General features: G+C 38.6%; 1 protein-coding gene across 1 annotated transcript; it reads left to right on the top strand.

Moving 5' to 3' along the window:
- The first annotated feature begins 90 nt into the window (after positions 1–90).
- Positions 91–27,395, top strand: sik2a (salt-inducible kinase 2a). Its single transcript, XM_057321156.1, has 15 exons — positions 91–469; positions 1,226–1,342; positions 2,442–2,505; positions 9,483–9,644; positions 17,529–17,653; positions 17,994–18,117; positions 18,241–18,467; positions 18,866–19,018; positions 19,708–19,866; positions 22,146–22,362; positions 23,337–23,600; positions 24,044–24,204; positions 24,296–24,415; positions 25,423–25,517; positions 25,634–27,395. The coding sequence occupies exons 1-15, from the start codon at positions 332–334 to the stop codon at positions 26,049–26,051; spliced, it is 2,544 nt and encodes an 847-aa protein (XP_057177139.1). The 5' UTR covers positions 91–331; the 3' UTR covers positions 26,052–27,395.
- The last annotated feature ends 92 nt before the right edge of the window (positions 27,396–27,487 follow it).

Genomic DNA, 27,487 nt, shown 5'->3' with positions numbered 1-27,487 from the left:
TGACACACTGGTCGCGGACATTCAAGCCGCTTTGTTAGATCCGCCCCCTTTATAAAAATCCCTTCTGCACTGACGTCAATGCATGTCGAGCGCCAGAACATCATTCCTCATGCCGAGCATCAGATTGGAATGCGCTCTCGTTTCACACTCATGTAGAGACCTTATCTGGAAAAGAAGTAATGTGCAGGAACCCATGGCACCCGTGCGCCCCGTTTGCCATCTAGATTTGGCACTAGAAACATAATCATACCCCGCCACTTGAATTGTTTGTAAGGAACAGGTGAGGGTGCCCAAATCATCCACATACCTCTTTATTCCACTAAAAAAAACTATGGTCATGGCCGCCCAAGAGCAAACGCAGTCGCAGCGGGCTCCGGTTCGAGTCGGATTCTATGATATTGAGCGCACGCTGGGAAAAGGCAATTTTGCAGTTGTGAAGCTGGCGAGACATCGTATCACAAAATCAGAGGTGAGTAAACGAGCACTAATTGTAGTGTTTGAAGTGTGCTTGTCTGCAGTCGAAGCAAGTTACATCTTTACTTTTATCTTGCATGAAAGAAAAATCATTTCAAACCTTTGTTAGCTATATCTGATATAATTGTTGCTATGTAGTTGTATTTTTACGCGTAAGTTGCGCGGCGCAAGAGACGGTCACCTTTGATCTCGAGGGCATAGTGGCAACTGTATCACAGCTTGAAACGTTTTCGCATGTCCTTCCAAATTTTGCATTGCGTAATGTGGTGTGTTTCATTTAGATAGCTGGCCGTAGTAGTGTTTGCCATTGTGTGCGTAACAGTTATATTAGTTTTTGCCTGTTATTATTAAAATAGTCAACTTACTCTTTAAACTGTTGAGCGACAGAGACTAATGATCAGGGCAGATAAAAGTTTTACAGCTTCATTTCACATTCAGAAGGAACGTGTAACAGTTTTATATTACGTTTTCAACTGAAGAAGTGCTGTTAAGTATGACATTATGTGGTCTGCAAACAGTTATTTTATGCTCATTTGCATGTCTACCAGAAAAAAACACGTATATACAAAAATCAAGTGTAAGGTCTTTTTCAAACTCAGGAAGGAAGAGACAAACAGGACAGGAACATCTGATGCATCTGACTTATTTTTATATATCCATCAGGGATCCAGATACATTTGCTTTATACATCAGCAGGTCACAGACAGCACAGAAATTAAAAGATGAACTAACATCCGCATCTAAACTGCAGGTGGCCATTAAGATCATAGACAAGACCCAGCTGGATGCTGTGAACCTGGAGAAGATCTACAGAGAGGTAGAAATCATGAAGTTGCTGGACCATCCGCACATCATCAAGCTTTACCAGGTACCGGCTTCATTATTCACATGTGCTTGGAATTTTTCAATTGTCATACCTCTATCATTATGTATCCTACGGGACTGTCGTGTTCCTAGAAAATGAGATCTTTTGAACCAGTCCCCATTCCAGTTGTTGAAGCTTTATATGGTTAGCCTGTTACATTATGTAAGATTTTTAGGTCACTCTGGGCCTGAATTCTGGCAGTATCAACAGCTGCCTGCACTGTTACACAACACCGCGGCAGCAGTCAAATCATGACGTCTACAAACAGCACTAGTCATATTGTCTGGCTGACATCATGCATAGAGCTTGCTTCCTAAAAAATGGCCCACTGTGTTAGAAATATCAGTAACTTATGAAAATCTAAAAGAAATGTCTGCATTGTTATTAGTCTGACACCAAGCCTGCAACGTAACACTGAAATAAAAACATTCTGTTGCTGTACCAGTACAGTACTGCAAGACACACCTGTTCATACTTTGTTATTACGTCTTCTTTTTTGAATAATATTAATTTTATTAAAACTAAAATACATTGCCATTTAATGGGACAGTTCACCCAAAAATTCTGTCATCATTTATTCACCCTCAAGTTGTTCCAAATCTGTATACATTTCTTTGTTTTGATGAACACAGAGAAAGATATTTGGAAGAATGCTTGTAATCAAACAGTTCTTGGCCACCATTGACTACCATAGTAGGAAAAATGACAATGGTAGTCGAAAGTGCCCCAGAACTGTGTGCTTTCCTACATTCTTCAAAATATCTTCTTTTGTGTTCAAAATAATCTATTTATCTAGATAAATGGATGGGTTACTGAAATATTACACCAATGCATATAAAATAATAGTCATATTTGTGACTCAGTGTGAATCTACCTGTCAAAGTCACGATGGTTGTTGTTCTCATTCGTCTCGCACAAAATAAGATGAAGGACTGTTTTCTCACTTGAAGGCGTGTGAACACTTGTGGCAGGTGGAAGTGCCGTCAAGTCTGTTGTGTTCTTGAGCTTTCAGGTTTTGTGCTGGTAATTTGTGATCTTAATTGCATTGTTATCCTCGCATGAATCTCAAGTGATGAAACTTACCTCTTCTTTCTTTTAATAGGTAATGGAGACCAAAAACATGCTCTATCTAGTCACAGAATATGCCAGGAATGGCGAGATATTCGGTGAGTGTCTGTTTTCTTGTATTAGCAGATAGATCAGTGCAAAATTTCTCATTTCATTCGAAATAATATTCACTCACTTTATAGACCTCATTCAGTATTGAGGCCGTTATGTAAAAAAATCACGGTTTTTATCTCAAGCAATTTAAAGTTCTTTTAAGGTATCAGTTTGTGTGTTGCTCTGGTATCAAACCCATGACAAGAACCTATATGTTGGATGCTTTATCAATAAAATACCACATTTTTGTATGTTTTATCTGCACATCAATTTAAATCCTAATGGGTAATCTAAGCAAAAGATTTGTTTTTAATACATGATAATCATCTGTGTCACCTGTATTTTACACGAAAGCTACGTGACCAAGGAAAACAATCATCTCATCCATAATAGGCCCATGCAGTACTTCTTGAAAGAGTCATTCTTGAAAGAGAGTAAATGGGATTTACAGCCTCATTAAGGGGCAAAAGGTTGCATATGACATGACAACTGCTGCCAAAAAACAAGATAATAATTTACAGAGAAATTTGTGTGATTTTTATTGGTGAGTCACTTTTAGTTGTCGTCACTTATTTAAGATGTGCATTTCCTGGACATCAAAGTACAGTTGTTCACATTCTTGGAACACATCACATTGAGTGTCAGGTAGCAGTAAGATGTGTTTGGAAGAGCTTACTACCGTACTACTTGTAATATTTCTGCAGTGTACAGATTGCATACTGTGTATTATGTGAATCTTCTTTATACAGGTAACTGAATGACCTACGATTGACCTTCATTTGCCAAAATGCAATATGCAACAGATGCTGTGTCCCACAGTGGCATGCTTGCATTCCAGTCTGACAAATAAACTGAAAATTAACAAGGTCATGTGACATGTACTGTACCATACTTTTTCACAATTGCATTAGTCAGTTATGTGCAGTATGTAGATAATACATGTAGTATTTCATTTTAGCACAGCCAGTGCTTCGAAACAGGATGTTATGGATGTTTTAGATCAGAGGTGTCATACCCTGATTCTGGAGGATGACCTTTGTGCAGACTTTAGCTTCAACCCTTAAACACACATAATCAAAATTTTGAGGATTGTTTGAAAAATACAGGTATGAGTGTTGAAGTATGGTTTAAATGATCACTGGAGGATGATGGAGATTTACTAGTTTAAAGTGTGAATTCGTGTTGCAATGCTAAGGTTTGCGGGAAGTGTTTGCGATGTGATTTGCTGGTCTGTTTGGCTGTGAATGTTACATATTAACTAAACTTCAGGAAAAAACGGGATTGTTTTGGGCTTTTGGAATTAGATATATAGATTTATGTAGTAATTTAGCATTAATGCTCTGTATTATATTTCATTATCTGAAAGGGGCTGTAAAAATTGCTATTGTAGATCCACAATGTGAAATTATATGGACGTTATCCTTCGGTACAAACATTGCAGGTTTAGTTGCATCTTGGTTTAAATAATTGTTTTGGCCCATTTTGCTGTCCATAATGTTCGATGAAATATTTGTTGACATCAGACACGTTATTTAACGTCGAAGGGCATCATTCATCATTTAGGGCATCATCATATCTTTGAGCAAGACTAATATGTCTTCCTCTCAGAAACTTAAAAATGGTTTGCTCACTAATCACATTTTCTTATATACTGTATTTCCCTCCTATCTAGAGAAATACATTTTTTGTGGTGTTATCATCATAAAGATTAGACCTATTGCGTGCAAATGATGCTTTTGTATACTTCATCTATGGGGAGGTCAAGCCATCTGTCAATTCAATATAATACCATCCCACTTGCGCTTGCATCACACTGCCACGCATAGCGTTTGCATGAACAGCATCTCCTACATGTCACTGACACATGGGCTGCGTGACGCATACATGCATACGCATGCAGGTGCTATCTCCATGCCCTTGTCAGCTGATTAAGTTGGAGGACTGCTGTTTTATCAGCACTCCACTCGCATCTGAACCGGGCGGGACTGACAGTCGGCTCCCTTTTTGAATGTGTGGTCAGCTGAGGATGACAGGTTGGCCTTTTCGTGCCATGTTTTGATGGGGAATGAATATATTACGCTTGCTAAGGTTGTTTTTGTTGGATTTAAATTCATGAAATGCTGGCGGTTGCATATTCACTACAGTCTGCCATAGCAAAGGGTATTAGGCAAACACCATGGAAGGGCACATGAGTGTTCTGGATCGTCTTATCTTTTGAGAAAATATTAAAGTAACAGTAAAAAAATTCCACATTTAGTATAATTTAAGTATTTATAAGTATATATATATATATATATATATATATTAATATCACTATATATTTTTGTTTTTGTTTTTAGGGCTGTCAAACGATTAATCGTGATTAATCGCATCCAGAATAAAAGTTTGTGTTTACATAATATATGCTGGTGTTCTGTGCATATTAATTTTGTATTTATAAACACATACACATAAATGCATATATTTAAGAAAAATATAAAATATAACTATTAATAAACTTTTATTTACAATTTCAATTATTGGTAAATATAAATTAATACATTTAAAATTTATTATAAAATTTAAGTATGTGTATGTTTTGTCTTTATAAATACAAAATTAATATGCACAGTACACAGATATATATTATGTAAACACAAACCTTTATTCTGGATGCGATTAATCGCGATTAATCGTTTGACAGCCCTAAAATATATATATTATATATATATATATACACTGAACAAAATTATAAACGCAACACTTTTGTTTTTGCCCCCATTTTTCATGAGCTGAACTCAAAGATCTAAGACTTTTTCTATGTACACAAAAGGCCTATTTCTCTCAAATATTGTTCACAAATCTGTCTAAATCTGTGTTAGTGAGCACTTCTCCTTTGCCAAAATAATCCATCCACCTCACAGGTGTGGCATATCAAGATGCTGATTAGACAGCATGATTATTGCACAGGTGTGCTTCGGGGGGGTCCGAAAACCAGTCAGTATCTGGTGTGACCACCATTTGCCTCACGCAGTACAACACATCTCCTTCGCATAGAGTTAATCAGGTTGTTGATTGTGGCCTGTGGAATGTTGGTCCATTCCTCTTCAATGGCTGGGTTAGGGTTAGGGTTATGGCTCACCCAAACGACGCCATACACGCTGTCTGCCATCTGCCCTGTACAGTTAAATCCGGGATTCATCCGTGAAGAGAATACCTCTCCAAAGTGCCAGACGCCATAGAATGTGAGCATTTGCCCACTCAAGTTGGTTTACGAAGACGAACTGCAGTCATGTCGAGACCCCGATGAGGACGACGAGCATGCAGATGAGCTTCCCTGAGACGGTTTCTGACAGTTTGTGCAGAAATTCTTTGGTTATGCAAACCGATTGTTGCAGCAGCTGTCCGGGTGGCTGGTCTCAGACGATCTTGGAGGTGAAGATGCTGGATGTTAGGGTCCTGGGCTGGTGTGGTTACACGTGGTCTGTGGTTGTGAGGTCGGTTGGATGTACTGCCAAATTCTCTGAAACGCCTTTGGAGACGGCTTACGGTAGAGAAATTAACATTCAATTCACGGGCAACAGCTGAGGTGGATATTCCTGCAGTCAGCTTCCTCAAAACAACGACATCTGTGGCATTGTGCTGTGTGATAAAACTTCACATTTTAGAGTGGCCTTTTATTGTGGCCAGCCTAAGGCACACCTGTGCAATAATCATGCTGTCTAATCAGCAGGGCTCGACATTAACGCTTGTCCGCTTGTCCGGGACAAGTGAATGTTTTGTATGGGCAAGTGAGAGAGAATTTTACTTGCCTGACCAGACAAGTAACATTAACTTGAAAAAAAAAAAAGAATAACAACAGTGCGACATATATGTCGGATAATAAGAATATGTGCATTAGACAGAGCTGCGTGGTTGTGCTTGTTTGTGTTTGACAATAATCAATGGCGCACCACACAGAGTTCATGTAACTTGTTACGGACACAGAATCCTGTTATTTTAATGTCATCTGGCTGTTCTGCGTGTCTGAGGGAATTATGTGCACAGTTTAACATACAACACGAGGATTTATCTGCGTCTGCACTGTATGAGGATATGAACACATGAACTTTATCTCCAGAGTTGCTCTGAGAGTTTATTTTACGAGCGTTTTACTGTTTGAGTGAAGCTATTGGCAAACACACAAAAGCTTGAGTCTTCCCGAAGACCCGTCAAAATAAAAGTCCCGTTAAATTGAACACTCAGACAAAAAAATACTGTAGTGTACTATAATATTTGCTTTTGAAAATTGTAGTGCCCTTGTAGTAAATTGATAAACACTCTATACTATAGTAAAGTTCAAAAGCACTATAGTATCTAAGAATTTTACTGCAGTTTACTATAGTAAATACTATAGTATACTACAGTAATTTATGTGGACAAATATACCACTATTATATAGTAAAAAAAGAAAAACACAGAAAACACATAGAAAAACACAGAACTTAGAAAAATGAAAACAAATTTAGGTTATCTAAAAATGATATGGCCCTAATTTATCCATCTGTATGTAACATTAATGTCTTTTGTCAGTTACCTGTCTATTCATGATGAACTGCACTTGCATATTTTTTTTTAATGATGACAACAGATGATTTATACTTGTGCTATACTGTTTGGCCTGTGCTACCAAACTTTAAACCTCTCTAGCACCAGTGCTATGTGCAAGAAAAGTTAACTTACAGCCTTAACAGTTAATACTAATAATAATTACTGCTTGCTTTTGGTTTATAGCAGTCACGGAGAGTAGGCCTATAACCACATTCAGGCGGCCAAAGTGGACACTAGTTAAAATGCTTAGAAGCAAACTTGACCAGTTTAAGTTATCCGAAACTAGGGCTTGACCGAAACAATTATATTGATTATATTATATTATTCAAATGAAATATATATTTTTTTATCTTTGGACAAGTAATTTTTGTACTCGGACAAGTGAATGACAAATTTCAATGCTTAATGTCAAGCCCTGAATCAGCATCTTGATATGCCACACCTGTCAGGTGGATGGATTATATCGGCAAAGTGCTCACTAACACAGATTTAGACAGATTTGTGAACAATATTTGAGAGAAATAGGACTTTTGTGTACATAGAAAAAGTCTGAAAAATGGGGGCAAAAACAAAAGTGTTGCGTTTATAATTTTGTTCAGTGTATGTAGTATATGTATATGTATTTATATCATTGCTTTTGTAATTGACTGCTGAAAACGAGAAAGGTTGTGTTGTGTTCAAACTGTGTAAAGCCATCAGTTTATTCACAATTGTCTCAATAGTTTGACTTTGTGAAGCTTAATGACACACCAGATGTTAAAGTGATACAATAACTTGAAATGTTACCATGAAATGTTAAGCTGTAAATCCAGCCACCGCTCAGGAAAGCAGTAATAGAAGGTAGGTTTACATAAGAGATTTACAATAATACCAGAATTGAATGACTTGAAATTGTAAGAAATGAAAAGCATATATTGTTCAGTTGAGGAAAAGTATTCGGTACTAGTAAAAGTATTCAGCTTTAATAGAACTTGAGTGAAGTAAAACTTCTACAAAATAATTTCAAATTCAATTACTCAAGTATTTACACCCACCAAAAACTTTTTGACACTTTACTAGGATGGTGATGAGTCTGCGTACAGACATGAGGTTGAGCAACTGGCTGTCTGGTGCAGTCATAACAACTTGGAGCTGAACACGCTTAAAAGGAGAGAAACCCAACTTAAGTGCAGGGCACTCCCCCCTCTCACCATCATGAACAGCACTGTGGCAGCAGTGGAGTCATTCAGGTTCCTGGGCACCACCATCTCTCAGAACCTGAAGTGGGACAATCACATTGGCTCCATTGCTAAAAAGCCCAGCAGAGGTTGTACTTCTTACATCAGCTGAAGAAGTTCAACCTACCACAAACTCTGTTTAAACAGTTTTACTCAGCAGTCATAGAGTCTGTCCTCTGCACATCCATCACTGTCTGGTTTGGCTCAGCCACAAAGTCAGACATCAGAAGACTACAGAGGACGGTTCGGACTGCTGAGAAGATCATTGGTGCTCCCCTGCCCACCCTCCAAGAACTGTATACATCCAGAGTGAGGAAAAGGGTTCAGAAAATCACCCTGGACCTCTCACATCCAAGCCATCATCTCTTCACGATGCTGCCGTCTGGTCGGCTCTACAGAGCACTGAGCACCAAAACAACCAGACACAAAAACAGCTTCTTCCCTCAGGCCATCTACCTCTTGAACAGTTAAATGTTTTTTTTATTGTGCAATAATAATTAAGTGCAATATTAATTATATCCTCCAGATAATACACTATCTATTTTTATACAACTTTTTCTGTCAATTATATTTCATTCTGCTGTATATAGCACATACCTTGTACATACAATAGTCTATTCTTATTTTTTACTTGTACATATTTACATACACACATAGCTTTACTCTCAATATCTTTATCTTATGTTTATTGTATTGTATTTCTTTTTATACCCATAGGCCCTTATTTAAATCATCTGTGTACTGTATTCTATTGTGTTATGGTCTCTGTGTACTGTTGTTGCTGTTTCTGTGTACTGGATGCTCCTGTCACCAAAACAAATTCCTTATATGTGCAAACATACTTGGCAATAAAGCTCTTTCTGATTCTGATTCTACTAACATATCATCTCTTTTATAATCACTGCGTAAGAAAAATGATTAAATGTGGCATCATTCAATTGAGCTAAAGCACAGATAGTAAACTTCAGATTTATTTTTCTGCTTTTTTTATTATAAAAGTTTTTACATCTGAGGGACAAAGTCTAACAAAGCACTTAATCGGGAGTTACTGTATATGACAGTTACTGTGAAGTGTTTCCTTCCAGCTCCCTGCTGGTTTTCACAACCTTCAAACCACAAAAAATTCATGACTATAACTGTCGCCTGGATGTGCAGATGACGACCCACTAACACCTGATCCCTGTCTGGCAACACAGACTACCTGGCCAGCCGCGGGCGGCTCAGCGAGATGGACGCGAGGAGGAAGTTTTGGCAGATCCTCTCAGCGGTGGAGTTCTGCCACCAGCGCAACATTGTTCACAGGGACCTGAAGGCTGAGAACTTGTTACTGGATGCTCACATGAATATCAAGATAGCAGGTAAGAGAAGGTCCATCTTTAATTTTAGCTCTTGAGGTCGGGGATTCTGAGCCAGACATGGTGCCTTGAAGGACAGATACGTTGTAGATTGAAAGATGAGGTGACACTGGCATGATCTAAAAGGGATGTATTTCGATGTATTTCAGTGTTTATTTGAGTGGCTTATGTCAACTTCGGGCCAACTTTGTCAACCAATGTCATCAGTTTGGAGCAGAACTTCCTTTAAAATGTTGTTTAGTGGGAAATGTTCTAATTTGTTTTGGTCATTATACAGTACGTGACATTATACGTGAGAATCTACAAAATTACAGTGTTGCTATTTTCTTCTAAAGTGACTTTCTACAGTGCATTCTACATTTTATGTATTCTCTGAGGAGAAAGAGCAGTAGGAGTGTTTTGAAAATAAAATTATTCCTTCAACTTTGTTGAATGCCTTTAGTGGCTAATTTTTATCCAAAGCAACTTACAGAGAGTTCAGGGAGCAATAAGCGATATGTCATACAGGAGCAATAATACAATAGGTGCTAATACAAAGTTACTAGTTTCAACAAAAGCCAGACCAATACCTGTTGAGAGAAAGAGAGAGTGTTAGTTCTTTTTTCTTTCCCATTTGTCTGTCAAGTATTCACAGAAGAGATGGGTTTTAAGTAGTTTTTTGAATGTTGCGAGAGATGTGGTTGACCGGACCGAGTTAGGAAGAATGTTCCACCCGGGAAGGAGTTGTGAAGGAGAATGAGCGGGAAAGCGATTTACTGCCCTTATGAGAAGGCAATACAAGACACCGCTGGTTTGCTGAATGCAGGGTTCTTGATGGGGTGTAGGAGTGTGTGAAAGTTTGCCGGTGCAGATCCAGTGATAGTCCTGTAGGCAAGAATTAGTGACTTGAATCTGATACGGGCTTCAACCGGTAGCCAGTGGAGAGAGATGAAAAGGGGTGTCACATGAGCCCTTTTGGGCTGTTGGAAGACGAGGCGTGCTGCTGCGTTCTGAACCAGCTGGAGTAGTTTGATAGCCTTTGCAGGAAGACCAGCAAGAAGAGAATTGCAGTAGTCCAACCTTGAGATTACCAGGGCCTGGACAAGGAGTTGTGCCGAATGCTCAGTGAGTTAGGGTCTAATCTTTCTAATGTTGAATAAGGCATATCGGCATGACCGTGTTGTCTTTGCAATGTGATCATTGAAGGACAGCTGTTCATCAAATATGACTCAGAGGTTCCTGGCTGTTTTGGAAGGAGTGATTGTGGTATTGCCAAGTTGGATGGTGAGATCGTGTTGCACCATAGGTGAATCACCGTAGAAATTTATTTTCTAAAATAACGAAAAGTATCATCCACATTAAAAAATTCCTTAAAGCAGGTAATTTCCAGTAGCGGAGGCGCCCGAAATATATCGTAAAATAACATTTTTCCTGTAAAAAAATTACATGCTTTCCATGTTTTTCTTTTAACTTTGTAGTCTTTATTGTAATTTGATGTTTTTTGTAAAAAAACAGTAAAATTACAGTTTTTGGACATTGTATGTGAAATTCTGTAAAATTACAGTTCCTATTTTCTTCTAAAGTGACTTCTACAGTGCATTTTACATTTGATTTACATTTTTGTTTCTGTTAGATTCTTTTAATCTCACGCAGTCTGTAGTTGGTGCTACGCATAGGCAGGGCCACACCCTTGAATTTGGTGCTGTCGAGGGGTGTCCCGGTGGCCGGGCTGACAATTGAGAATCTAGGGTTTTCTGATCATTTTGCAATTGAGTTTAATGCTACTTTATCAGGGCTTCCTTTGAGACCCATGTCAGTCGGCCATTGCTCTCGGGGAATAAATTCCTTATCGGCCACAAAGTTTTCCAAACAATATAATGCCCTCATGGCAGTTAGGCCCGGTTTCACAGACAAGGCTTAAGACTAGTCCTAGACTAAAATGAATGTATGACCTGTCTTAACTGATACTTAGAGACTGTATGATGTCTTATCAACAGTTTGTTAAAGTGGCTAAGGCACAGTATTTCTCTGATTTGATCTCTAAGAATCGGCATTGTCCTAAAGTGTTATTTCGGGTGATTAATACAGCTACAAATTGTGTTTGTCCTTTTGTTTTTGATCAACCGGTGAGAGCTTGTGAAAATAAAAATAAAAATGTTCATGGATAAGGTCACCACAATTAGAGCTAGTATTTCTAGTTCTGTTTGTGTGCAAAGTAATTTCCAGTTCCCTCCTGATTCGTTTACTTCAGGTCAGCTAAGTACATTTGAGCCAGTTTCATTTTTGGACTTGTCAGCAATTGCTCAACATCTCAAGTTAACTTATTGCTCACTTGATATCATGCCACCTCGTTTGTTAATTCAGGTCTGGGATACGGTGGGCCCTACGATACTCTGTATAGTGAATCGGAGTCTACCAGCGGGGCGGGTGCCATCGTTTTTTTAAGCATGCATTAGTATAGCCTCTTTTAAAAAAATGAGCTCAGACCCGGCTGTACAGACCTATTTCTAAGGTTCCTTTTGTAGCGAAAATGTTGGAGAAGGCGGTTCTCAACCAATTATCTACTCATTTGAACAAGTATGACATCTTTGATGCTTTTCAGTCAGGTTTTAGAGGGCAGCATAGTACAGAAACTGCCCTTCTTAAGGTGACTAATGACTTGCTGCTGTCGGTGGATTCCGGGGATTGTATGGCGTTAGTGCTGCTTGATCTGAGCGCGTCTTTCGACACGGTGGATCGTGGGATTCTTCTCGATAGCTTGAGTAGGTGAGTGGGTATAAGGGTTAATGCACTGAAGTGGTTTGCATCTTATTTACAGGCGAGAACCTTTGCGGTGGAAATAGGGAGCACTGTTCCCCAAGGTTCGTGTCTTGGCCCTGTTTTATTTTCTCTGTATTTGCTCCCTCTGGGTTTAATCTGTCAAAAACATGGTGTGGCTTATCATTGTTATGCTGACGATAGCCAGCTGTATTTTCCTTTGAATTGTAGTGATGCTTCAAAACAATCAGTTCTGCTTGACTGCCTTGACGAAATAAAGATCTGGATGGCTTCAAATTTTTTACAACTGATTGAGTCCAAATTTGAAGTAGTTATCTTTGACCCACCAAGGTTAGCCGAACAGCTTTCACTTGATTTGGGCCCTTTAGCCTCTAAAGCTAATACTCAGGTAAGGAACCTCAGTGTAATCTTTGATTCCGACCTGAAATTTGACAAACAGATCAATGCCGTGGTAAAGTGCAGCTTTTTTCAGTTAAGGGGGATTTCCAGATTGAAGGGTTTACTATCTTTTTCAGATTTGGAAATTGTGATCCATGCATTTATCTCATCTAGGTCGGATTATTGTAATTTATTTGGGTTTATCTAAGAACCTTCTTTCACAGAATGCAGAATGCAGCAGCTAGGCTGCTGACTGGAACTAGGAAATACTCCAGCATCACTTCGGTGCTGGCTGCTCTGCACTGGCTCCCTGTCGAGTACAGGGTCAAATACAAGGTTCTTTTATTGGTGTTTAAAGGTCTTCATGGGCTTGCCCCAGTGTACATCTCCAATCTTTTACAGTATCATAGTGCTGCGAGACCTCTAAGTTCTTCTCAAAGTTTCTTGTTACAAGTCCCAAAGTCTCGGTTAAAATCTAAGGGAGACCTTGCTTTTGCGGTGGCTGCACCGCATCTCTGGAACAGCCTACCTCTACATGTTAAACGCTGCGATTCCATCGAGCACTTTAAATCCCTATTGAAGACTCATCTTTTCACTGCTGCTTTTAACCATTAGTAGTTATGTGGGCGTGTTTGTATCTTGTTTTACGTTGTGTTTTTATGTTTTATTTGTAATTTTGTGTCTGTAAAGAACTTTGGCCAACGTGTGTTGTTTTTAAATGTGCTATACAAATAAAATGATTGATTGATTGATGTATTCTCTGAGGAGAAAGAGCGGTAGGAGTCGTTTTAAAATTTGTATTATTCCTGTAATTCTGTTGAATGCCTTTAGTGGCACACAAATGGGACACTTCATTCAGGAATCACAAGAATTTCAAGGACAGACATTAAGAACATAGTTGAATTTGAATTTCTCCTAACAAAATAGCTTAAACGATTTTGACTGTTATAAAATATGCTTTCCATGTCCAATACATGTCTATTTTACATTTCCAGTTATTTTACTTCCAATTTAGACACATTATCCACCTTATTTTTGGCGTAAATATGTGCGCCGCCATCTTTGAGCTGTTTGTGTTTAGACTTCCGGTGAGCCTCTATAGCTAATGACAGTCGTTTTGCGAGTGAGACAAGTGTGCTGTTTTGACTGGCTAGTTAATATTTATTATGGAACCCAAAGGTACAAGCTTAATGTGTGCAGTTAGAGGTTGCCATAATAGCCGGTACAAACGCAAAAAAATGTCTATAAAACATTTGTTTTGACCTTAATCCACGTTCCAGAGCTGAATATGGATGTCGCGCACCGTATAATCTGCATTCATTATTCATTATTTTAGCCTACTGGATGCCCTTTCTCCTGGACAATTTACCTTTTTGACTACAATAACTAATAAACATCGTTCAAACGCAGGCATTTATGGCGAGAGTGACAATAAATGTAGAAAAATATCATTATTATATATCATAGATTATATATAAACAAAATGCATTTAGCACAACTAAAAAACAATATGCAAATAGTGGTATAATAATATTAGCAGCAGTTAAAATTTAGCTGTTAGCATTTTTATATGTATTTAGCAGTTTAAAACTTAACAGGCTAAATCAAACCTTTCTGCCAGCGGATCGCAGCTGCATGACTAAGTTAACAGTTACAGGCAGACGATAATTTAATAATTTGGCAGACGCTTTTATCCAAATCACATTTATCATTGTCAACACGCTTCCCTGTTGAAAAAAACAGCATATGCTGGTTTGGTATGTTTTGATGCTGGTTTACTGGTTTGTGCTGGTTTAAGCTGGTCATGTGCTGGTCCTAAGATGGTCATGTGCTGGTCCTTAGCTGGTTTAAACTGGTCAAACCAGCATCAAAACATACCTAACCCAGCATATGCTGTTAGGGGTTAACAGTACTGATAACCTAGTTTACCAGGCCACGTAACTATGAGGATTAAAGCTTTAGTCTTTATTTAAGAGACATAAAAATAGACAGTTATTGGTTAGTATGTTTTAAGTTGTTTTTATAAAGTTGTGATGGATGCTGCAGCTCGGTGGAGACCCGCGATACAGTAGAAACCAGCCGTCTCCATTCTTCCGTTATTAGTTGTAAGGATCTAGGAATGTTTGCTCCACTTTGACTGGGATTCACATCTGCTTTTAAAAACACAAATTCATGGTCTCTAGGTCTATGTACTCTATGTACAAATTTCGACCGACTTTCCCACTGTGCATGTATGTTACTGGTAACTTTATAGTTATAGTTATAGTTTATATTCTGTGCTTTTATAGTTGCGTATCGAAGACCCGTCAACTCCGAGAGAAAATACGAAATAATTGAATATATCTTCATATGATATATCAGGCCACTTCATCCTCCCACTGTGCATACATCGCGGGTGTGAAAAATATTCACCAGAGCTGTTTTTAATAGTGTTTTGAGAGTGCTCCCGTGACACCACTTCCATTGTTTTCCACCAGCCGGCAAATAAAACGGAAGTCTCAAGACAAAAAGGAAGTACGTCACATCGTTTATTTACTAATAAGGTGGATATCTACCAATAATAAGGTCTAGCGCTCCGACCTGCATTGTCTCCTGTACATATCACAAGTCAGATCAGATCATTTTCTTTCACACACACGCACACAAAATGCCATTGTGTTGTCACGTAAAATAATGACAGTGGTACAAAGACACTAGTTGTAATGGCGGGTGACAGAGAGACTTCTAACGTGCTGTGTTTCATAAGTACCAGTCACTGAGCGGAGAATAGAGCTCTGTGCCAGACAGTTTGTCTTTATTTATGTCATAGCAAGCTGCGAGAGAGGCACTAAAGCTGCATTGTAGGGCGTCTATTGTGTCACTCATGCACACAGATAACAGATGTGAAGCGCTTGCTATCACCGCACAGCCTTCACAAAGTACATCTCTGTATTTCAGTGAGTTTTTGTAGTTGTGTCAAAAACTATGGGGTATTATTTTGCAAAGGACAGTTTAAAGGCAGATGCAGCTTCTGATGGACTTTTGAGATGTTTCTCTTATAATTTAGAAACAAAACCGAAACAACTGTGACCTCTGTAGACGGTAGGCGTAAAGAGCTCCAAAATAGATATTGAATTCTGCCTTTGCATTGGAGTCTTGGTATCTTGTTGAAGAAAAAGTTTGAGACGTTTTTGAAATCCTTCTGAAACTTTAGAATAATTACACGAGAAGCAGAATGCTTGAGCAAAAGTGCCCATCTGCTCTTTGTTGAACCCCATCATTGTCCAATATTGAAGAAATCTCATTTGCGATCTTTCCTATGGGCTCTCTGCACAGACCATCCATAATGTTACATTAATGTGATTGATAACCGTGCGGGTTAGTCAGGCAAACCTATTCGCATCATGCAGCCTGCGAGTTCACTTCACATTCTAGCCCCCAAACAATCATTCATGTACGTCAATTATCGGAGACGCAGATCAATTAATCCACAAATTATATGGTTCACGTTACACAATTCCATTTACGTCATTGGCGCTGACGGTCTGTGAGTACAGACGCAGTGTACAGTCAGCCAGTGAAAACCACCTGTTTCAGAACTGTCACAACATCCAGCGCCGTCTCACTCACCTCCTGCTGCTGACACGCAGCCAGAATCTATTTAGCCATCTGGACAGTTTATACGTACAATTACTGGTGTTGTATATGAATGTGCACCAGTGACCAGATCTATCAGATTAGCTGTAATTACTTTTCCATATTGAGTACATAACACTGAATTCGATATAAGTGGTGCTTGCTAAGGCAGATATATTACGGACTTAGCCCCGTAACATTGCTTACAAACAGCTAATATGAAGTATTCCAGTGCAGTAACTCATCCCACATCTTTTATGCTTTCGACATGAAAATAAAACATGCATAAAATATCACTTACGTTGAAGGGAGGACCAGGGGTCTTGGGATTTTCGGATCCGTACTTGGCCCAGTAAGCAACATGCTACCAACCCAGAATACATTTAAAGGAACAATATATAAGACTTTTGCATTGAAATATCCAAAAACCACTAGGGTAGTGTTATATATTTTGTTCACTTGTGTACTTACTTTTTCCCAAATGTTTCCAATGATGTTTGAATCCAAAGAAATTTACAGTTTTATCAAGTGTAACATCACTCGTCATTGCGTGAAGAAGGATAATGGTTGTAAAACTATGCTGTAAGTCTCATCTGATGGATTTCCATCAGGCGTGGAGGTAAAGACAACAACTCTCATCATTCCACACTCCACACTCCTTTGTGTCATCAAGCTACGTCTTTGTTATTGTTTTGTGACCTCTAGCTGTGAAAACGAATATATTTAAAATTTTGCAAGAACCGCTCCTTAGTAAATGTAAAAAAGCTTGTTTGAAAATGGTGTTCTTTTAAAATGTTATATATCGCTGCATTCCTTTTGAAACCTCGTATCTCTATATTTTGTAATCATTACTATTAGTCACTCTTTATGTTTGTCACTGGGGTTTTGCAAATATCTAAATAAAAAGTATTAAAAAGTGTTTAATTATTCAATAAGTAAAGTGTTTTTCCATTTCCTGAAAAACACGAATTTGGATATCCGAGGTTTTGGAAGCACGGCGACAATATCAAAAGTTTCAATACATAAAGTAGGTGTTATTTTAGTTTAAATAAGCTTCAAATAGCTTTAGTAGAATTTAATAGAAATCAGTATGCTCTTTATGAAAGCTGGTAATGACATTTTTTAAATCTGGTGCAGATTTTGGCTTTGGTAATTTCTTCCGTCCCGGGGAGCCTCTGACCACCTGGTGTGGCAGCCCCCCGTATGCAGCTCCAGAAGTGTTCGAGGGTCAGCAGTATGAGGGTCCACAACTGGACATCTGGGTAAGAGCTCAGTATAGACTGTGTTTGGTACACATGGATTTTGTGACTCTCATAAAGCATTGTAAAATACTCTTTTGTTTTACCCTTACAAAAGAGTACTATGATGGGACCATTTTGCTAATGGCATCAAATCATTATGAAACGTAGATGACTGACAAAATCCTTGCCATGTTTTGATTTGTCCCCAGTCTAGAGGGGATTGCGTCAACAGCTAATGATTGTTCAATTGATTGAAAACAATTATTATTTCCTGTTTAGTGTGGGGGTGGTCCTGTATGTGAGGTCCTAGGCAGAGTTTTATATGTTATTATTGATTTTTCTATGTGTGTGTGTGATACAGAGCATGGGGGTGGTTTTGTACGTGTTAGTCTGTGGCGCTCTTCCATTTGACGGCCCCAGTCTTCCAGTCCTCAGACAGAGGGTCCTGGAGGGCCGTTTCCGCATCCCCTACTTCATGAGCGAAGGTATGTAAAATGACAGTTTTTTACAGTTTATATATTTTTTCTGGATTATAATATCAGATTTTCAGATCAATCCACCAATACACATCCAAAAGCCCTCTTTCTATCCCTGTATCCCAATTTCAGACTGTGAGCACCTGATCAGGAAGATGTTAGTTCTAGATCCGTCCAGGCGCTTGTCCCTGAGTCAGATCAAAGAGCACCGCTGGATGGTGCAGGAGGTCCCGTCCCAGCGCCCCGTGCTTTACAGACAGGGCCTGCCCAGCGACAGTAAAACAGGATTGGGTGAGCACAGCGAGCAGGTGCTCAGACTCATGCACAGCCTCGGCATTGACCAGCAGAAAACCATAGAGGTCAGTTGATCATTTTTAAAAGGTGGATTGTGCACAAGTCAGAATTGCACTAAAAATTCATTTGAACCGAATTTGAGTTGAGGTTGCAAACAGGAGATAGCATGACATTCAAAGAAATACATATTACTGCTGCAAGTACAGTTTTTGATTTGAAAATATAATTCAGTAAATGTCTTGTCCTCTCATAAACTGAAAAGGCATTTTTATTAGTTATGAATTTTGCACAGACCCGGTGGTGGCTTTGATATTTTGTCTGAAGCCAATATTAATTTCTTTCCTTTGAATTGCAAATGTGATTTTCCCAAAGAACAGCCTGTCTGAACACAACAACATTTCACGTAGTGTTCTTGTTCTCGTTCCGAGTTGCTCATCAAAAACTCTCGCTCTTCCTGTCACAGTCTCTCCAGAACAAAAGCTATAACCACTTTGCTGCTATCTACTACCTGCTTGTGGAGCGCTTGAAAGCGCATCGCAGCAGTTTCCCTGTGGAACAGCGTTTGCACGCCAGCCAGCGCCGCCCTAGCACCGTCGCTGAGCAGACTGTTGTCAAGGTAACCCCGTCTGTGAAGTCTACCCAGACATATTGAAATGGCAATGGCATAAAAATGTAAATATTGGAACAAAAACTGTAATCCAGACATTCTTCCCTTGGTTAAACTGCTGGGATCAGTAGTACTATTATGGCACATACTGTAGTGGGGCTTTATAAGACCTCATTGTAAATCTGGGATCATTTAAGCCTGTGAATAGATTTAATATTTTGAAAATTTGCATTGTTAACATTCCAGTGTTTGAAAAAACAAAATGTTTAAGATTTAGGATCCTACGATATCTATGCTTATGCAACGTGTGCAGTGCGTGCCAGCTTCATGTTGTCATTACAGTAAAAGGGGACATACTACTGTAAATACTTAATCAATTATGAAAAAAATGAACATTCGGTCATCATGTACTCTAAAGATATTCTAAAGAATGCTGGTAACCGAACAACGGCGGGACCCATTGACTTGCATTGGTTTTTTGTCCGTTCAATAGAAGTGAATGGCTACTGCCGTTGTTCGGTCACCAACATTCTTCAAAATATCTTCTTTTGTGTTCTGCAGAAGAAAGAAAGTCATACAGGTTTGAAATGACGAGAGTGAGTAGATGATGACAGAATTTTCAGTTTATGGGTGAACTGTCCCTTTACAATGGTCATTGTATTTTAGTTTTCTGTACAAATGTTGTAATCTTTCCACAGACCAATGCAGTTCCATCCCAAGTAGGCACCCTTCCACAGGCGGCACGTCACCTGCGTTCTCCTGTTCTCCTGCAGTCCACCATAGATACGTTTACCTTCCCACAAACCCCTGCTTCACCAGACCAGACACTCATAGAGGAAGATGTGGCCACTCCCAAGGTCAGATATATTTTACTTGAAGCAATAACCGAAGAGAAATGGTGTTATGCAGATTCTGATTACGCAGACGGAGATATCTCTTTCTCCAAGGCTTGAGGCTGTGTTTTATAAGCTGCATGTTTTAAATAGCAGCGTTACTCATTGGCGCTGCTGTATGACGACAGTGGGAGCTTTTGTTTATAGCGTGTGAAGTTCCTCAGCCTGCGTGTCAGCCTGATCTCCTCCTCATTACTCACCGGCAATATCTCAGCACTGCTTCAGTCTCCTAAAATATCACCTGCGTAGATATTAAATAAAAAACCCTTCTAAATGATTTCAGTGCAGTCCACCGGGGCTTTGCGTCAGTGTGGGTATGTCTCAGTTATTGCTACTCATTCTTAAGTGACTCAGACAGCACTAAGGGAATGTACAGTATATGATGCGTAGGGCTCGGCCATATGACGGTATATACTGTGTGATGTAGATATGTGTCAACTGACAGAGATTTGCTATAGGGAGATGCTTATACCGCAGAAGATTTGTGATTTGTGAGACATCAGTGGGTGGGATTCCTTAAAGGGATAGTTCACCCAAAAATGAAATTTGTTTCAAAGTCTGAACTATCCACCTTCTAATAATAGTTTACAGTTTAATCCGTTGTTTAGAAGTGTTACTTAATCTTTCTGGATTTTGCCAGGTTTATTCTGTTTTTAGTTTTTTGGTTAATAATAAACAAAAAATCTGTTATTGCGCAAGTACAAAAATTGTTCAGAACTGCTTCTTTACCTTACCCTGATTCACAACGATAAGCTTGTAATAATTATTTATAAGTTGAGCTTTCAGGTTCTATTACCTGATTATTTATTGTAAAGATAAATATGTAAAGTAACCTGCATTTTATGTTTTGACCAGAGATGGCGATAAAGAGGCAAATAACATATTTTTAGACCATCAATTTTCAAATAGTGCGAAAAGACAATCATATAAAGTAAAAAGACCTTTACAAAGTAACAAAGTTATTCCAAATGATTTACAAAGTAATTTAATTTTCTGGATTATCCAAGCATCATTAAAGATGGGGTAACACACTCAGTTTCTGTTAATCTCATATTAATCTTGAGTACCTATACAGTAGTATTGCATACGTCGTATCTTTGAAGAGTGTTTAGTTTGATCAGATTTATAAAAGAGAGATACAGCTGTACGATTATTTCCGGAAAAAGATGAGCTGCTGGAGGCGGGCAGTGGGACGGAACTACAGCACGTGCACACAACATCATTGCATTAATCCCTTCGTGTTTTTTACATTATGCACATATGCGCCGATTTCCAACAAAACACAGACATATGACTTAGTTTCACTTGGATTTGCACATCACTCTTTTTGCAGTCTTTTGTTACTGTAACATCAACATGTCAGGTTTGCTGCCTGTGGTTACACAACATCCCCATCTTTGTAATTGCCCTTGACGTGCCAGTGATCTGCCAGCCATGTGATTGATGCCGGGTGTCATCTCACAATTAGTGTGATGCGTGACTACAATATTTGCCACCTTGACTGTGGCAAAGCAATTTCCATAGCTACTGTTCCTTTAATTGACATTCAGCGTTAACACATCCCCTCTGGGTCTCCACATGCATGTTTGCCCTTCAACAGGTCTTTCCTCTGTATGTTCATATTCCTCATCTGCTATAGTGGCACTTGCACCATCAGGATCAAGGGTTTAATTCCAAATGAAAACACATCTCAAATGTATACATTGAATGTAATGTAAGTCACTTTGAAAGGGATCTGCCAGAGGAGTTAATGAATAAAAGTCAGTCGTTTTAGCCTAATAAAGAGAACAGATGGCAAGCTTGGGACCTTTTTAGACAAGCTGAGGTCACACGGTCACAAACGCATTTCAGCTGGCTTATTGTAATTCAGGCGAGTTGCTGGTAGCCGGTGGGCATTTGACAGAGCAGCATTACATAATTCCGAAAAATGATGACACAGTCATGGCTTTGCAGTCTTGCGCAAACAAAAAAAGAGAGTAAATGTTACAAGCAAAAAGCCTAGCGTTCATTATCATGCTGATACCAACCTTGTTTATATTTTCTATGTTTTTATTCAAAATACTGACATTTATGTTTGAGGACTTTTACGTAAATGTTTCAAGCATTTTGTCTCTCTTTGAGAATAACAAACAGTTATATTATGAATCAGATTTGATTCACTTGTCAGTTCTGGAAACAGTGAAGTAAAATTGCTGAGCTTGTTTCAGCCCGAAATAACTCAACAGTGTGTATTTGTATATCAGGTGAATGGCTACTTACTGGACCCGCTCCCTCCAGTCGCCGCCCGCAAAGTCAGCGGCTCTCTGCCTGGCAACGTTATGGAGACGTCCATCGACGAGGGTATTGAGGCTGAGGAGGAGCACGCTGTCCCTCTCGCCGCCTTTCATACTGCTCGCTTTAGTCAGCGACGACATACTCTGTCTGAGGTCACCAATCAACCTCCTGTGCTGCCCATCACAGGTTAGTACTGCACTTCTGACATCTCACACTGCATATTATGTATTTATCAATACAACACAATCTGGTTAAATTGAATTTTTTTTACATTGAAGTGAACCTTATAAATTTATTGAACAGTCACTGAGTCACAATAAATTAAACTATGGTTTCTTGAAAATTAATCAAACAACGTCATTTTAGAATTTTCAATGTAGTTATCTAGATTTTGCAAAAATGTACTCTTGGCATTTTTTCAACCAGCTTCTTGAGGTTTCACCCTGGGATGGTTTTTAAACAGCATTGAAGGGTTGTCCATCTATTCTGGACTCTTATTGGCTGCTTTCTCTTCATTATTCTGTCCAAGTCATCTAAGATTTTAAAACAAAATGTTACATTTGAAATGAAAAGAAAGGAAAGAAAGGAATATTTTGGTGCAATTATATTTTTTGTATATAAAACTAACCCTGTTACACATAGAGAGCAATATAGTGGCCAGCTACAATATCTCTTAAAGGGACACTCCACCCAAAAATGAACTTTCTGTCATCATTTAATCACCCTCGAGTTGTTTCAAAACTGTGTAAATTTCTTTGTTCTGACCAACACAGAGAAAGATATTTGGAAGAATGCTTGTAACCAGACAGTTCTTGGCTACCATTGACTACCATAATAGGAAAAATGACAACGGTAGTCAAAAGTGCCCCAGAACTGTTTGCTTTGCTACATTCTTCAAAATATCTTCTTTTGTGTTCAACAGAATAAAGAAATTTCTTACTATGGTACTCAATACTGGCAATACTGTGTGGTTGCAGGCAGAACAAAGACATTTATACAGATTTGGACTTGAGGGTGAGTATATGATGACAGAATTTTCAGTTTTGGGTGAACTGTCCCTTTAAGAAATACACAGATTCTAGAGTAAACAGATTCTTTTATCTGGACTTTTACAATATGAACATCTAACCAGAAACTCTCTTTAAATTTACTCACCACAGATCTGAACCCATCTCTGGGTAGTATGGACTCAGAATACAGCATGGGTTCTACTCAAAGTGACTTCAGTCTGCCTGAAGAGAATCCAGTTCTGAAAGATATATTAAGCACTACACCTGCCAGCTCCACCGCACCGGTCTTCCTCAACATGAAGCCTCCTGACCCAACGCTACAGACCATCAACCCAGAAGGACGGGATGCTCACAACCATTCCCTTGTCATGTTCAGAGAGGGGAGGCGGGCGTCTGATACGTCTCTCACACAAGGTCAAACAACTGATATACTTAACACCATTCACCTTATTTTCTTAATCGGCATGGTTTCTTTTAAACTTGTATGATATTGATTAGGATTATGCAAAATAGCGAGTATTAGCCAAAAGGTCAATGCCTCTTCCCCTTTAAATGCGCATTTACCCAGGTTTTTATGCATATGAATGAAACATCCCTTTGGTCTATCCTGGTCATTGTAGGCATCTCTTACATCCGTCCGTACCACACAAAATGCTCGCTGTTTCTGATATCTGACCTTCCATGAATAACGTCTACTTGCTACAAGTTGAAAATAATCTGGGTGATTCAGTTCTGAACTAATTATAGCAGTAGTCCAAACTATGAGTCAGACCACCTCTGCAGCAGACACAGAAATAACTACACTAGTTGATCTGTCTCCAAAGGCTTTTGTATTTATTGCACCTGTGGTTGTATAGGTTTAGGTACATTCAGGCAGCATCTACAGAACCTGGCCAGGACCAAAGGCTTCCTGGAGCTGAACAAAGCACAGTTAGTGTTTGGAGATGCTGGAGGAAATGCAAACCTCGCCATCAACACGCAGGAGCTCTCAGACCCTCATCATCCATATGGTCACCAGGTAACCAATTATACTGTAGTCTGGTTATAAAATGTCATATGACTCATTTTTTTCATTGATATGTTGATTTGTATTTCCTTATTAACATCAGGGAGATGGCCGCCAGTATCCAAGTGGAAAAGATACAATGGTTTTTACTGGTAAAATGCACCCCTATCTGCTGTCTAGAAGACAGAGTTTGGAGACACAGTACCTCACTCAGAGACAACAGGTATGACATAACAGAGTATTACAAAATAAAACATTACTAGTGCTGCTTTACACAATAATCTTCATGTGTCAGTGGACATTGGTGCCAACACAAAATTGGGTCACACTTTATATTAAGTGACCTTTACTACATACTGTACTACTAACATTATATACCTGCAAGACTATACATTTACTGTGTAACTATATGTTGTTCTACAAATTTTCTACATTTACTCTTGATACAATTAAGGGTTATATGTTGTAACTACATGTTTACTAAGGGCAGGTTCTTTAAATGTAATTACAACGCACCAACATGTATGCACATAATAACAACATTGTATCAAATGGAAAAGTAGATGGTAGGTAAGGTAACCTAATATAAAGTGTGACCCGACATTGCATAATATTGCTAACCTTGTGTTAGAAAATGAAGATTATTAAAGTCTGTTAATAGAGCAGTCCAAAAAACCTGTACTTCGTTTTATTATCACTAACTTGTATAATCACTTGTTTTTAAGTTGAAGTCAAACAGCTGAAGATATTTTTGAGTCTAATAAAAGAGAAGTGCAAAAAAGTTGTAATCTTATGTTTTTATCAAATATGTTTAAAATTACTTGTGGTTATTGTAACAAAAAGTTGTACTTAATTTTTATAAAATGTGTTTAAAAATTACTTGTAATAATTGTAATTTATTTAGACTTGAGTTTAAGAGGGTCAGTCAGTAAAAGATTTTTGAGTCTGATAATAAAGAAGTGCAAAAAAGTAGTTGTAATTGTAAAAAAAAGTTGTACTTAATTCATTTTTTATAAAATGTTTAAAATTACTTAATTGTAAAAGTTGTACTTAAAAATTACTTGTAGTAATTGTAAAGTATTATGACTTGGTTTTAAGAGGGCAGTCAGTTGAAGAATTTGAGTCTGATAATAGAGAAGTGCAAAAAAGCTGTACTTAATATATCACAATTAATAAAGGTAATTTTTAAACATATATATATATATATATAAATTATGTCTTGTTTTTTAGAGGGCCAGTCAGTTGGCGAGTGGTCTTGGAAGTGGTCAGGTGTTTTGTAAAGAGGCTGCACCACGCACTTTGGAGCAACAGCTACAGGAGCACAGGTCAGGAATGACTGCGTTTACAGGCTTATTGAATGTTCCCTGAACTCTTGATGGTATCCTGAAGAACAAGTCTGAAGTTCTCACACATTCCTGTTCATTTGTGACCCCACGAGCAGACTGCAGCAGAAACGGCTCTATCTCCAGAAGCAGTCTCAGGTACAGGCTTATTTCCATCAGATGCAGCTGGCAGAAGACCCCCAGCAGGGCAGCAGTCCCCTTTCTAGCCCTCCTTTCACAAGAACCCAAACCCTAACCCCTTTTCTGGAGCCCAGGACTTCATCCAACCCGTACAGCCCCAAATCAACCATCTATCCAGAATGGCCTTCGACACCTCCATCTATATCTTCAGACAGCCACACAAACTACACACCATCCCTCCCCACGGAGCCTCTCTACGCGTGGATTCCTGCCCAGTCTGGCTTCCCTTCAGGTAAAGCGGAGTCTCCTTCAGCCCAGCCCGCACCTGAGACGCCCTTCCTGGACTGCGATATGGAGACCGCGGAGGCCCCGCAAGGCTGTGTACTGGTCAACTAAAGGTTTCCGGGTGAAATAAGCCACACTGAGGCTGGATCTCAGGCATGACTCGTTTTAAAGATGTTTCGAGGGAAGAAAACCCTCAGGGTCAAACAGGATGGGTTGGTTTGTGTCCAGCTACATATAAACCCACAGACCTTACCATCTCGTGCACTTGGTCCTGTTGTAGACCATTACAGACCTTTTTCCAGAGTATTTGAGATGTGGTAGTGTCTTGAAAATGTGTTCGGTAAGCACAAATAATAGTGCAGCTACCTTAGAGTTTCGATCAGTATTAAAGCAATATTCCTTTTTCCCACAATACTTTCAAGCTCAACAAGTTTCAGTGTTTTTATAAGTAGTTTTATTCGTATTATCCATAAATTATCAGTAGCTACTCAAGTTTTACTGTTAGTATTGTGTACTTTTAAATAATATTTAATTAATAGGGAAAATACTGTATGTAAATATTAGGATTTAAAAAATTATTAGAAATAATGTTAACCTCAATATTAAAGAACATTAGCTCCCGGTTTAACTTCCGTAATGTGACAAAATTCTAAACCAGGACCATGTATTAAGTAGTTAAACAATTTTGTCAGTGTTGTTTTTTTGTTGATTTTAAAATAACAATACGTTGGACACTTTAATAAATAGGAAAGAACAAGGTTACAGTACATGGTAAACATTCAGACTTGAGTTACATAAATTGAATCGGTTTGAACCAAAAATTATTGGCTATCATGGTCATAACTGAGCAGTATTAACTTCTCAAAGTCTGCACTGATACACAGACTGGTTAAACAAGTTTTTCTTAGAAAAGTTAAGTGTTGTGCCTTTCGATTCTTGTTCCTTTTGAAGGATGATTGATTTTAGATTCATTTATGAAAGGTACCTTACAGTTGGAAATGCAGTATGTAATACCCTCTTTGACAGACATCTTGAACCAAAGTCTCTGTTTAGGTTCTGTTTTGAAGTCCACTGTGTGGATTTTGTTTAGAACCATTCAGCTACATGATACAGTTGTCATGTTCCAATAGTATATGTCATTCACAGTATAGCAATATCTAGAGTAATAGTTCTGATGTTCAACATATGGGTGTTGATAGTAAACGTGTCGTCATCTTATGCCTTTGAAGATAACAGATCCTATTGTAACAAATTAAAACTTGCAGTCAGGTCTTTCTTGACTATTGTTGATATTACTTTGAAAATTGAAAAGTAAACTGTTTTGTTATGGTTGTTTTTCAGTGCTATAATGTTTCCCAATATGTAATCACGAAATACACTTTGTTATATTCAGTTGAAAATGCTGAGTTCCTTGCACAAAGAGGGAAATAAAGGTCACGCTCCTTGAGTGAAATGTTTCGCAGTAATTTCAGTAATCTTTTTCTGTTATACCTATGTCATAGATTACCTCAGGTGTTAAAACTAGCTATGAATTTAAACGTGACATG

This window comes from Triplophysa rosa, linkage group LG2 (genome assembly GCF_024868665.1).
Source record: "Triplophysa rosa linkage group LG2, Trosa_1v2, whole genome shotgun sequence".
Classification (NCBI taxonomy): domain Eukaryota; kingdom Metazoa; phylum Chordata; class Actinopteri; order Cypriniformes; family Nemacheilidae; genus Triplophysa; species Triplophysa rosa.
Note: the sequence above shows the minus strand (reverse complement) of the source record. Positions and strands in the feature narration are given on the sequence as shown.

Coding starts and splice junctions, on each gene's coding strand:
- sik2a (XM_057321156.1), top strand. CDS start 332: ATGGTCATGGCCGCCCAAGAGCAAACGCAGTCGCAGCGGGCTCCGGTT. Junction 470..1,225: donor ATCGTATCACAAAATCAGAG/GTGAGTAAACGA, acceptor TCTAAACTGCAG/GTGGCCATTAAGATCATAGA. Junction 18,118..18,240: donor CCCCTACTTCATGAGCGAAG/GTATGTAAAATG, acceptor TCCCAATTTCAG/ACTGTGAGCACCTGATCAGG.